This window comes from Athene cunicularia, assembly GCF_003259725.1.
Source record: "Athene cunicularia isolate RWA chromosome 11 unlocalized genomic scaffold, athCun1 chr11_part1, whole genome shotgun sequence".
NCBI lineage: Eukaryota > Metazoa > Chordata > Aves > Strigiformes > Strigidae > Athene > Athene cunicularia.
In genome coordinates, this window is record NW_020799113.1 from 9,017,163 (window position 1) to 9,031,528 (window position 14,366).

Sequence of the window (14,366 nt, forward strand, 5' to 3'; positions counted from 1 at the left end):
ACTGCATGAAAAAAAGAAACGTGGTATAAACAGTTTTCACTGTAACTACATTATCTACTACCAATCTTTTAATAATTAATAATTTGTGTCAAAATGATAGTAATTTTAATAATTTTAAATAATTTTAATAATAGTAAATACTATATATCATTTGGAGATGTAAAAATAACTCAAAGTATAGCAGATACTACAAAACTGCAATGTGAAATTCGGCATTACACTCGTTAAAAATACCTGCACCCAATAAATTGCTTTAGTTTTTAAACTTCCTAAATTTAATTCAGACTGAAACTTACTCTCCAGCATTTTTAGAGGTCCTAGGAAATGATTTACTGTACAAAAATGACTTTTAATACTAAGGTTTATTAAAATATCTTGTTTCATGTTAATTAAAACAAGAGCCTCCAGTATTTCAGATTATGCTGCCCAGAAGGGGGTCTTTTCAACATTCCATAATTCATACATTTTGAACATATGAAGCATCACAAAATAAACATATACACATTTACTTTCAAACAAATTCAATATGAATACAGTATCTACAGTGCTTCAAAGTATACATGATTGATCTACCATCATGGAGGAGATCAAAAGTTTGAGATCAATTCACACAGCACTGAAGAAAGCAAGCTACCTCTTCAATACTGAAGTTGTTTTAATCTAAAATGGAGAAAGAAAAAGAAAGAAGTTAAGCTGAACAGTAACATGCAACATTAAGAACATTTAATTACTTAAGCAGTTTTTTAAACCTTAGTTTGAGAGATCCGAGTTGTGTGAGAGAAAAACATTTTCTCGGTGATGTAAAGAGAAATGCAAATGCAAAGACTTCCAAAATAACTGCTTGTACAAAGAAGTCTATTTATGCAAAATGCATAAAACCATATTTCAGCTGTTTAGAAATCAAAGGAGAAGGTTTTGTTTTTTAATAAAACACCAACACATAACTGAAGCTCAGTTCCAAAGGAATGGAAGGCAGAGTCCTTTCCAACGCCAGCCTTTCCAGTGGTACACGTCTATTCCACTGAACACCTTGACCCCCACCATTCTGCCATTTGGCCAGCTGGATGTGGTACTTCAACACATACCTTCAGACCTCTCCAGCTAAGAAGAGACACTAAACAGAAGCCAACACAGTGACTGTTCCACATGGGATGGACTTGAGGTTGACTATAATCTGAACTAGAGACAGACAGTTTTGTTTGTACTTCACGTGTGTGAGCAAAATGAAATTGCTAACCATTCTTTTTTGATTTTTATATTTCTGCTGGCACTATGTTCAAGTTTCTTTAGTTTATAAAAATGTAACATCACAGTCTAAATTTAGCAGTCATGTACATGACTCAAATTCATTTCTGCCTGCTTCACTGCTCCTTGCTAAAGTACAGAATTATCTTAAGCATCAATGCCACACAAGGGCTCTATTTGAATCGGATCTTTTGCTGTTATCAACAAACTGAAGTGGACAATATTGCTTCCAATGTTTTCAAGTGAAGAGAAGTAAACTAAGTAATGGAAGTATGAGTCACCACCTGCACTTGTTCAATTTTTAATTGCCATTCAAAATACCTTCCAGAAATACCAGTCATCTTTAACTATAACCTCCATTTACTAGCAGAGTTGTGTATTTAGTGTCCTTTACCTTAAGAGGCTTCTATCCTAAAATTACCCACCCTCTAGATTAAGATACTTAATATCTGTAATCCTTCCTCACTTTAATAAAAAAACTGAGCAGTGTTTTACATTCATAAAGGGACTGGCTGATCCATACTTCCTTGCATATAGGTTCACTAGAATGGCAACTCAAATTGAGGTTTTGTTATTCACTGCAAATTTTGTTAAGTGTTCAAACTTTCTGTTTACCTTCTTAGAAGTTCTTTGGGTGACAAGCCTGTGGTATCTGTATCACTAAGGCTGTCACTGCTATCTGAAGTGTCTGAGCTGCTGTCTTTTTCCGATTTTTTATTCTTGTGTTTTCCTTTGTTCTTCTGTTTCTTATGTTTCTTTTTCTATAAAAAGAAGAGAAATAATCCCTTATGTAATTGTGAAAAACTTGGATTTTTTCTGAAAGGCAACAACAGCAAAAAGTTTATTTCAGTGTAGACTGCAAGCATAACTGAAACAGAGTTAACAATGACTGTTGCCACTACTCAGACTGAACTAAAAAAAACATATACCAAAATCACCCATTTCATCCCAAACACTCAACCACACACAAAATAGAAATTTCATTTTTATTATTATTTTATACAAGCCATGAATTATATGCAGTCCCCAGAATATGCCTGATATCTTCAGCATACCACATTAAACTACTCACATTATTGTATCTGTAGTCACATTGTATATATGGAAAAAGTAGCACCCTAGTTGGATAATTTTCTGTTACGAAGTTCAGGTTTCAAGACACCTCAGAACTCAGTTGCTTAAGATCTAGCCCCAGTATAACTGTTTTCTACAACCTAGCATAAGTAATAAAAATTCTGATTGGCAGAAGAATAAGTAAGCTGTTTACTTAAATTAAATACCTTTTCCTTTTTGTGTTTGTGTTCTCTCTTAGTCTTGTGTTTCTCTCTGTTCTTCCTATGTTTTTCTTTCCTACTAGGCCCAGGAAAACTTGCTTGCACCATTGGTTCTTGTTGCCAAGTAGGGCCTAAAGTACAAAGCAAATGCAGAAACAAACAAAAAGACAGAAAAAGGTAATTTTATTATTAAATTCTATATTACTTTTAATCTAATAGGACATTAAAAAAAAAACAACAAACCCTACACTTTTAAATGGAAATAAAATGTCTGAAACTCCTAACTGCAACCTGCCTACTGTAATTAAATGCCTTTTCAATCTGTTATTAAAAGAAATTGCAAGGCTGGTCCTATATTTTCACTACAATTTTTTATCATTGCCTCTATAGAGCTACAACAAAATTGGTACACAGGCAAAGAGGTTCCTGCTAGTGGATCGTAGCATGGTAACAAAGCATTTGCTGATGCCAGTTTGAAATAACAGGCATTTAAGAGGTAAAGTGCCTATTCACAAATGTTTTTTGAAGAGAAATATCATATATCTTACATATATTTACACCGGAAGTCTACAGAACCTACCAGAAGTAAAAGTTGGAGGCAACTTTGGTCCAAATTCCTCTGCTGCATCCAGTTCCTGCTTTGAAGCAGGCAACAAAGAAACGCTAGGATCAGCTGCAGCAGCCACATTCTCTATGAAAACAACAACAACAAAATCTTTATTTGAAAGGAAAATAAGGTAAGGCTTTTTTCAAGAAGTGCTGAAGAAGGTTAAAGGAAGCTTTTCCAAAAAGCTCTAAGTATGCAAATTTATCAGCATCCCGTATCTCTGGACTGCTTTGGCCAACTGGATAGCTCACATTCTGAAACTTGTCAACATAACAGGTTTTGGACTTTTTTTGGTTTTGTTTTAATCAAAATTGACCTTTTACACTATACAATTACTAATTAAATTAATATCAGTCATGTCTTTGCTTTCATTTAGTAACACAGTACTACTTTTACACTACCTAGAATGCATAAAAGACTCCACAAGATTATAAAATTAATAAACACTAAAAGTTATATGTTAACAGAACCAGCTGTGACAGTAAGTGGACAAAGTATTTACACTGTAAGCTAAGCAGATTGTACATATTGTTAATTTAATGACATCCTGAAATACGGGAACTTTTTACAGCTCACTTAGTAAATTTTACTGTGAGACAGAGTAAAAGATTGGTCTTCTCCCTCTCTTGTGGAAGTATTCGGGGAACTTCGATAACTAGAATACAAATAAAATGCAACTTTTTTATGTCTTCATAAAATTATTTCCACATTATATTTTACTGGAATGTCAGTTTTAGAGAGTGAATTTAATTATCCAATAAATGCAAGTTGTTTATTTCCAAATTTGTCAAATATCCACCACGACAGTCATAATTTATCAATCTATTTTACAATTTATCATAGGTATAAAAGTTTCCCTGTATTTTCCAGTGAAGTATGCTCTAACATTAAATGTTTTGATCCCCTTCACCGTTTAACAAGACACATGGCAATGTAAATAACACTGTAACATGCAAGCCTTATTCAGTGCTGGATTATTCACATTTTCTACATGCTCAGCTCCACAAGAACACAGCACTGTCCTAGCAGTCCTGGAGTATTTGATTCATAAGTGAAGCTTTTACAAGGTATTTCTAAAAATGAACATCCATTAAGTACTACCTTGTACATCAGATGAAGAACTGACTGGTAGATCAACTTGCTTGGTGGTTTCTGAATCTGTTACTGAAGCAGTTGGTTGCTGTTCTTCATCACTCTCTTCTTCAGAAGAAGATGATTTTTCATCTGATGAACTCACAAAGATAGCCTTAAATAAGTCCATGGATGGTCTGCTTTCTTCTTCCTGATCCTTATCTTCATTAGCTGCCTGCAAAACAGCATCATAGCAAACTGCATTTAAACATTAAAGATGCTAACAATCTCTCTCTGATAAGTAATAACTTCAAACATGCTGGCATGTATTTACAAAACACTCAAACATCACAACAGTTGTGATCTTAGGATCTGCTAGTCCAAAAAAGCAACACTCTGAAATGCTGCTTCAACTAAGTGAGTGTCCTCTAAAGGGTAGTGCAATCTGTGCTACACTGACAGTTGAAGATAGATTCCCAGGTATTACAAATTCTAATTCATTAGTTCAAACTGCAATTATACACTACTAAATTTAAGAAAAAGGAAAATGTCACCTTTCTCCCCAAAGTATGCGCCCTCCACCTTTCAAAGCAGAAAATATATTCTGTGCTTGTGAGCAAAGTGGGTGTAATGGACTGAATTTAACTCCCAGACTGTTGAGCTACATTTTTTGTTCTCTTAAGCTGCTACTTCAAATACAGTCATACTTGCTGTCCTTGTATGCTGTATACACATTTTACATCTCAGAGTTAAAAACCTCAAAATTCTTCAAACAACTGTCTCACGTCTTTGCTTACTCTGAGTTGGCTCTTCTGCAAACTGATCTGTATTAAACCAAGATTACCCAACCTTATTTCAGGGTTGTGAATGTTTACAGCTATTCCCCTTTAAGTTCAAACGCCATTGTAAACTCACCTCAGTGGCAAGAGTTTCACTCGGCCCACTTCCACATTCTCCTGTTGCTGGCACTGGTGGCTGCTGCTGAACATCAGCTTTTGATCTAGCAAGGCTAATGAATTCACTGATAGAATCTTTTTTCTCCTTCTCTTTATCTGACACATCCCATCTTGAAGGTTTCTTTGGTTCTAAAAACATCCCAAAAATTCAAATCAGTTGCATGCAAAATTACCCTGTATTTCATTTTAAAACATCTGACATTTAAAAAAAATCTTTCTAATGAATATCTGACTTGCAAAGGTCTTCTGGGGAGAAAATGGCATAGTATAACTGACTTCAGTTTTTAAGTCTCTGAATTTATTTTCAGTTTCTTTGGGTTTTTTTAATTAAAAAAATATCAGGTGGATAAGTTCTCCATGACAAATATATGCTTCTTCTATACTAATATCCCACATAACTAAATGAATAAAGTAACAACAAACTTACTGTTGAGACTGCTATTCTGTTGGATTTTTTCATTTGTTGCTTGAGTTACAGATGTGGTGGGCTCAGCCAGAGTTAAGAAATTAAACACAGAATACTTGTCTCGTTTCACTTTCGGTAACCCAACAATGGAAGAACTAGAGAGAAATATAAATGTTTGCTGATTATTGCTTTCAACACAGAAAAGGCCTCAAATTATTTAAAAGTTGAAACACCTATAGCCATCCTTACAATGCATACTATTTGTCAGAGGTCACCATGGTCACCAGGCAAGTAAAAACATTAGGCAGTTCTGTATTACATCTATTATGACACAAAAAGAAAACATCAAGCCAGATTTTCCACAAGCAAATGAAAACCAAAGAATTTAAAAAAAATGCTAAAAGTATCAGTAGCAATCATCTTACTCAGGATATGGATCAGGAACATTAAATCTTTTACACAACAGCTTTTCAGGATGCCATTCAAACTTGTCTCTTGTGAGTTTGCCAAACATCTTCATCTTCACAGCAGTTTCCTTATCATCAATATCATTCTGAAAAAGTCAAATATTTATAACCGATGAATAAGTAACAACTTACCAAATCAGCTATTACTGTTGTAAGACTTTCTTAAGGACAGAAACATAAATATTTAAGTGTAGTTTAAAAAATTGCCACTTTGTATGTGGTGAGTGTTTTCAAGAGTTTGCTAAACAGAAAGGCAACAAGACACTGACATCTACAAAATAGTTTCAAAGAAAAAGAATTTTGAAAGTCAGGGTTAAGGCAGCAACTACAGCCCCAATGTACTGTGAACAGCACATACCTCTTGGTCCCGAGGAACTTCCACCTTGTCAACATCATCTTCATATTTGGCCCGAGTAAACCTGGATGACAGTGTGGAATTTGAGGATTTGTAGAACATTGCTGCACGGAAGAACTCCTCTTGTTCTCTTCCTCGCTCCCATTCTGTCATACTTGGGTCTAAATAATGCTCCACTGTATCTACTATAAAGATAAGGAGAGAAGTGCTTTGCAGAAATTACAGTTTACTTAAGTTCAACACTTTTCAAACAAAAAAATAAGATAATAAGCAAACATCCTTGCAAATATTTAATGAATATTTAGTTTAAGGACAGTGTTATTCCTTAATAATCCTTGTTATTCCTCAACTGTGTTATTCCTTGATAAGTGGAGGTAGTTTTTAAAGATAGCAAGAATGACAGCATTTGTCAAATGCAAGATAAAACATTTTAAATAATTTTACTTGTAATGCTGACTCATTTCTGTACTCATTGCCCTCTAAGGAATGTTCAGAATACTTAATGTATTTAATAGGTGTTTAAAACAAAAAGTATAATCTGAAACTTTACCAGATAACTAAAACACAGAACAAAAAAGTTAACCAGAGAGTAGGTCTGGCCAGGCTTCAGTAACTTCAAGGGGCTTTCTGGTATACAAAGTAGCCACTGATAAATAAAGAATTTGGCACAGGTTTTTTTTAAACAATACAGACCCTGTTTAAAGCAACAGGCTGAGATTCCTTCTATTCAGAAGGAATAAAAAAATAACAGCAGCCAAGCAAAGACACTCTTACAGAATCTTAATCATTCAAGTTATTTAAATATTTCTGCATTTTCATCATTATGACCAAGGAGGCACTTAGAGTCGTAAGATGATACTCAATTTTACACCAGGAAAAACCTAATCCTCAATGGAAGAACAATGGGTTCCAAGCTCAAATGGTCTGTCCCAATGAGGTAACCAGAAAAGGCTACTGACCAGAAAATTTTTTTTCATGTAGTGAAAAGGATTATTTTAAAAAATCCTAAAATAACAACACTAGGTTTTCTAACTGACACTATACACTTTCCTCTGCAAAGCTTTGCTGGTGCCCTTTTTCTTCTTCCCCAATAGCCCCTTTGTACTTTAAAATTTAAAACAAGCCAACTTGGTCTTAAAAAAAAAAAAAAAATCTAGATTCACCTGCTGCTGCTGATCTCTTAGATCATATTTCAGCTTTTTATGACTTACAGAAACATCACAGTACTGGGGAACTCACCACAAGGCATCATAAGTACCTGGTTCGATTTAAGATACACCATAGTATCATTTAATAGCAAGAACCTAAACAAAATGCAAGGAGACTGAAACAGCATGAAATGAGCAGATGAAGGGGGGTGGGGTTTTTGGGTTTTGAGTAAAAGCTCCATGTGTATGCTATGATTTCACAGCCACAAATTTTTCTAAGAATGTAAGTGACAGTGGCATTTTGAGTACCTAAAGGAAATATAATACAAGCTCTGATAAGTGTGAACTATTTCGTTCACTTCAGAGCCCTTATCTCCTCTGGAAGTGTGGGACATGGATTTTCTTTTGATTTTTCCTATCATTCTACTATGATCTGATAATCCTTCTGCCTTTATAGGATCTGTCAGTTTTACTCCTCAGAGAGAAATGGACTAAATGAAAATGCTTGTTCCATGCATAGTTTATGGTACTGACCAAAGCTGAAGTCCACTTTGGCAAACAAAAAGGAAAACACAGATAATTAAGTAGAACTTCTGCTACAGCATAGAAGGATGAAATGTAATGCATATAATCAAGTCTTGCTGACATTTAAATTACTGACCAGTTTTCCTGTAGTCAACACAATTAAATATCCGTAAAAAATTTCTTTTAATATTGGCCCTAAAAAGAAGTAGAGGGAGAAATGCCATGGAATTCAGGAACAGAACTCATAGTGAACATAAAATGCATCAGGACAAAAAATGGGAAGAATTAGTATCTTCAGTTACCTTTTTCTCCTTGTTTAAGGCTTTTCAAAAAACTTTCGTATCTTTTTTGTTTTTCTGGATTTCTTGCAAATGGCTTGAAGTCACTAGAACCAGCATTTGCTAACTGCCCCCCCAACAACATATGCCATTTGTGAGAAGCATCGTGGGAGGAAGCTGGCTGAAATCTGCTATTTTGTGACTGCTGAGGCAATAATTTTGCTTTCATTTGTTGTTCAGATGCTTGTTTCACTTCTTTGAGTCTTTCTCTATCTTTCTCAGACAGATATTCCAAAACAGAAGGAGCTGGACCTAAAAAACAAAAAAAAAAGTAGTAAGAGATAAATAGAAATAAAAAATTACTACAACTGTTTCTGTCATTTTAGTGGAGGAAAAAAGCTTACCACTATGCATATATATTCAGAGAATGCTCTTAAGCAGCAATAAACAGTATAATGGCAGAGATAGGTGACAAAAAATTGGCCACTATTCTATCTTATAGCATATTTACCACATATTTACATATTACTTTGGAAACCTTAGTATTGGAGATAAAAATGTGAATCACATTTACAAATTACCTTTTCAGTGAATTTATATTTATTTCAGTGATATCTCATTTTACAGGCAAAAGAATCCCTCTCAGCCTACTATATTCTGAATTCCTAAGGCCACAAAAAGCAAAAACAAAAATCACAACAAAACACAATCCCAAACATAGTTTTAATCTTTAAAATACAGGCAGATTTCATCTGTTGAGATGAAACTGAACAATGATAAGGTATTCTAGTTACGCGAACTAGAATTAATGTGTTTATATTAGAAAAGAGTGTTCAAGTTTAGCCCAAACGTTTACGGTTACACAAACAGGGGACCTGAGACACAAGTGAAGGTGTAGTCACATATATCAATACCTTTTAGACCAGTCTCTCCTAGTCGTTCCCTCCTCTGAGATGCATTCAAAGCATGCCTGCTTTGTTGTGCCTTATCACTCTCAAGTTTTCCAGTTGACTCCTCTAATGCCTTCTGTAAACGGCAGTTTTCATTCCCAGCTGCGATCACAGGTCGAAAGTAATGGACTGGTCTGTAATTTCGTGGCAGGTCAGGTGGTGGATAAATCTTGGTGGGGGGAGACAAAACAAAAATCCACTAAGAGAGAGATATATCTTTATATCTAACACTTACATATGTGTTTCAGAAAAAGTAATCTCAACATTCCTCAATTTATGTTTTAACAGTAGAAACAGATGTTACAAGCTACTGATTCTTTTAGACCCTATTCATTAAGTGGCATCATAATACAAACTTTGTTACACATTAACAATATAACAGTTTGTTAACAGTGACGAAAAATAGGAAAACATGCACATCAAGCCACAGCAAAATTAACAATTATCTTAATGTGCACTGCTATTGATGAAATGCTCTTGGTATTGGTTTGTTGTTGTTTGGTTGGTTTTTTTTAAACAGAAGTCACATGATTTCATCAATTAACTGGACTCCTGAGTACTTCTGTGCTTACAGTATTTTAACGTCTGTCAAAGCCCTTTTCCCCTATGTTCTTCATTCAAGCTGTTATTTTAAAGGTTATCCCTGTGCCTCCTATATGATGCAACTTTCTATACCATGTAAATGTTCTTCCTTTTTCTTTATTAGAAAGAGGGCCATGTCATACAACTATGTTTACCATTTTAATTTATACAAATATATATGGCATAAATGACTCAAACCTGAGAAAAGCACAAACGTATTAACTTGTCACTAAAATAGGGAAGTGGATGAAGGGCCTGATTTTTACAGAAAACTTTATGTGATACCTGAAAGATCTAGAAGCAAAAGATGTACATTTTTTTAATTTCAAAGTTGAATCAAACCATTCCTCCATCTTTACACAAATAACAATGGATAGTGTGGAAGGCATTTGTTCAAAGCCAGTACATAAGCAAAGTTTAAATTCATCCAGGAGTCTCACAAATTTTAGGTTTGTAATGAATAGCCTCCAATGCTGTAATTTTGCTCATTCAGCAATCTTCATTGCTGACCAGAACTTTTATTTCTAAGAACATAACAAACATTGAGCAACAGTAAAGTCCATACAGCTTACATGTTGATTTGCTGATGTTATTCTTAACACAAAAATACCAGTATCTGCTTACCTTGATTGGAGTTGATGATTTTGATGACAAGGAAAAACCATCCAAGACTTTGCCTATATATTTAACTTCTCTTTCTGACCCTACAAAATGACCACAGAGTTGGTCAATATTTAAAACATGTACATTTGCCAAATAGCATTTTTTTCTGAATATTTTCTATTTTTCAAGGTATTTTTATGAAGCATAATTGTAGTTCTTTGTCTTCACTGCCTTTCATTTAAAATTAAGGGTTCTGAACCTGGATTAGTATTATATAGCTACAAAACTACTACCAGAGAGACTGCTGTAAGATGAGCATGTCTGATAGTGAGGTGACAGTACCACTACTGTGCACAGCTAACAACACGAGTGCCATTAATTATGTAGAATTAACATCAACAGGTACTCTAGAAATCACTACAATATTTCAAGCACTTAAATACTGCAGTAAAAGTGTTATCAAGATAAAATTTACAAATGTTATTTGAACATACACAAGTATATCTAAAAAATCTTTGCAAGTATTGGGTCAAATTTTGTAGTCTTGGTTCATAATCATTTGTTTTCTTCAGTGGAACTGAATGCTGTATCTCACAAAGCAGCATATATTGTCCTTTTAAAAATATAATTTGGAGGTTTATTCTACATTGGGATTAGTGGAGGATTTTGAAAATTATTTCCAGATTTGGGCACTTCAATATAAAAGGCAGACTAGATGAAGTTTCAGATATCATAGAAGATATAAGTACACTGAAAATTAAAATATTTAGAAAATAGAGGCTAGACTTATGTAATTTCCCCCCCCCTGCCCCCCAATACAAATTAAACTAGCTCTTTAGGCAGAACTACAGTTCTTACTTTTTTTTGATTTATACTGCTTAGGTGCTGTCCAGCCATACAAGCCATCTCCAGGTTCCTCATCTTTTAGAACTGTATCATATTTTGACAGTGTTTCAGTTGCATAAATGTCATCATCTTCCTCCTCTAAAGCTCCTACACCAAAAGCCTAAAATATATTTTAAATAATGAGAATACAAAAGTGTAAAAATAATACTTAAGTCACATGTCTATCCATCTATATTATATAACATGTCCAGTAAACATATATATACTGTGAAAAATGTACAGCTTCACGAAAAAAATGGTACCAACTAGTGAAAAAATTTTAAAAACCCTCACTAAACACAAAAGCAAACATATTCCACTCCCTTGGCAGGGACAGACAGTGAGTTTGGTCTGCACAAGAAGAGTACAGCAGCCTAATTCCACAGGGTAACATCTGCAGTCTGACTAAGAGCAGGTTAAGTTCTCAGAAGGGTAAAAAAATGTAAGTTGGTACGAAAATTAAACAAGTATAATTCCCAGAAATATAAACTGGCAATGCTTCTACATAAGAAATAAAAATACTGTGGAGGGAAGCAGAACCTCTCTAGCTGACAGATTAAACATTACTGAAAGGATTCAGCAAAACTGACAAAAAAATATAAGCTAAAAACACATTATCAACGTTCTCTAACCAAAATAACAAAATTGTCTCCACCCAACTATTCAGAGTGAGGTATTTTATAGTTCTCTTTAACATATCGATAAGTGAAGGCATTTAAGAGTTCTAAGGATTTACTCACATCTTAAGTAAAACTCAAAATAAATCCTATTCTCAAACGATACTTAAGATTTCTTACAATAACTCTACAAAAACTACACATCTCCCACAGAATAATCACAATTTATTTAAATTTTACTGCGTTAATAATAAAAAGCATTTAAAAGTGTCCTTACCTGGCCCGTAATACCTAGTTTTCTTCCTTTACTATGTCTCAGATCACCAAGTAAATTGCTTGTGTCTTCAGAACTACCCACGAAAAGATTCAGGTGTTCTCTTCCAGATACACCAAACAAAGCTTGTGAGGGGTCCAAACCCTTATAGCCCAGTCCATGGACATTCTCCTTCGGAGTCAAATCTACAGGCATTACATCTTTTGGCGCAAATGTCACATTCTCTGGCTGGTATTCATCCTCTTCATCCTTGTACAAAACAAAAGTATGTAACAGTAAGTATTACTAAAAGTTCTGTCTGTTGGGCTTTTACAACATTTAGTTAACATAAGACTAGGCAAGTTTGCATTTCCTAAATTATATATGAAAATATATATGAACTACACGTGCCTCGGTAGCAAAAGAGTAAATTTAGATACATTAAAACCCTTTTTCACTATAATGTTACTAAATATTTATTAATACTTTTAACAAAACTTGAAACTTCATGTTAAATACAGCATGTTCAAAGACATCAAAGAAGCTTTTTAAAGTGTGTTAGCACACATTCTTACATAAGTCAGCAAACAATACCTCAGAACCCTCAGACAATCCAGGTGGTAACGCACAACCATATATTTTCACTGCAGGGTCTGTCAGAGACATAATAGCATCATATTAAACTACAGTTCTTTATTAAATTTCTCTAAGATTATAGAATCAGGCCAAATAAAAGGAGACTTTAAAATGAACATTCTAATCAGTCTGTGAATGCTAACTTTCTATTAATGAGTTCAAGAACTTCACTGAACTTACCAGGTTTCTGCCTGCGTGGCTTTCTTTTCACTCGTGGTCCAATTCCTTGTCCTTCTTTCCAGCCCATTTTTCGTAACAGTTCAACCCCAACTGTTATTCTAAGAAGAAAACAAAAGGGAAAAAAATACCTCAAACCACCACTTTAATATTTCTTGAGAAATAATATACATATATACCATTCAAAATTATGTTTTTATACCCTACTTTAAAATCAAATCCGCATGTATCAGTATTTGTATACACACTACATCCTAGTTTGTAAATGTTGACCTGGTACAACTCTGCATAGACAAAACAAAAATCCAGGTGGAGGTCACTTAGAAAGTGTAACACTCGAGATCTTCTAGTCCCTTTCACTGATCACTATGGTCAAACGTTACTTTTCTAACCAACATAACACTTTTCAGTGAAAGGAACATTTGATTAACTTTTATTTGAATTTACTTACTTTGATGGTCCTATTAAATCATCAAATGCGGTGGTTCCTGGAATGGCAGCAACTACTCCTGCGATCTGTCTAGCCTTCTCTTTTATTCTGTCTTTAGCTTTGGATGCAAAATCATCTGTAGTTGTAATATCTTTTGGTGCTATCCCAAATTCACTTAGATCCTGGAAAATACAGACAAAATGGAAAAATGTTGATTCAAAATACATTTCCCTCAAAGGCTTACTTACTGTAATGGTGGAATAAAGAAAACGGGATATGATGGGATATGGCCAAATTTTTCAAGACATTTATGCAGTTGCTTTTTCAATAACTTGAATGGTCATATTTTAAACAGCTTCAAAAGTATCTGCATTTTCTCATAGAGAAAGTAAAAGGGTTGAGTTCTGGGGTTTTTTAAATATTGAGATTACATGAGATCCCTAAGTAATTCTACGAAACATCTTATAGACCTAGTAGTATAACACTGTATAAAAGGAATAATTATAAAGTTACTTCCATTTTTGCTATTTAAGTTCTTTAGAAGATTTCACTGCCTGAAAAACCTGCCATCATGGCAACTACTACCAGAAGATTTGTATTTCTTTCTAAATTTACCTCTTCATCCATGAAGTCTTCTGGTCCAAGAACAGTTCTGTCTGCTCTCTTCTGCCGTGATGATACAAAAGCCGAAGGAGTCCATCCTTTAAAGAAAGTAAATATTGAAGGAAGGCACTGTAAACTTCAACACAATATTTGAAAACAATTCAAACATTTCAACCTTATACCTTAAGGATACATCATGAGAACATCTACAAAACTGCAGTCCAAACATTCAAGGGGAAATAACTTAAACAATATTGTTTCAACTATTTGCATATAAGGAATAGCGCCCCCCCCCCCC

General features: G+C 34.3%; 1 protein-coding gene across 1 annotated transcript; it reads right to left on the reverse strand.

Annotated features, from left to right (window-relative positions):
- Positions 1–347: 347 nt before the first annotated feature.
- GPATCH1 (G-patch domain containing 1) lies at positions 348–14,310 on the reverse strand. Its single transcript, XM_026856839.1, has 18 exons — positions 14,081–14,310; positions 13,487–13,647; positions 13,039–13,136; positions 12,817–12,875; positions 12,247–12,492; positions 11,326–11,473; positions 10,489–10,568; positions 9,247–9,451; positions 8,357–8,644; positions 6,385–6,566; positions 5,985–6,112; positions 5,581–5,714; positions 5,113–5,282; positions 4,228–4,432; positions 3,100–3,210; positions 2,526–2,650; positions 1,861–2,006; positions 348–660 (listed from the first exon to the last, which is right to left on the reverse strand). The coding sequence occupies exons 1-18, from the start codon at positions 14,090–14,092 to the stop codon at positions 639–641; spliced, it is 2,520 nt and encodes an 839-aa protein (XP_026712640.1). The 5' UTR covers positions 14,093–14,310; the 3' UTR covers positions 348–638.
- Positions 14,311–14,366: the final 56 nt, after the last annotated feature.

Bases quoted from the DNA above. Each gene is read 5' to 3' on its own strand.
- GPATCH1 (XM_026856839.1), bottom strand. The intron at 12,876-13,038 runs GTAAGTTCAGTG...TGTCTCTGACAG, and splicing joins GCCACGCAGGCAGAAACCTG to ACCCTGCAGTGAAAATATAT. The intron at 5,283-5,580 runs GTAAGTTTGTTG...GGATGTTTTTAG, and splicing joins ACAGAATAGCAGTCTCAACA to AACCAAAGAAACCTTCAAGA.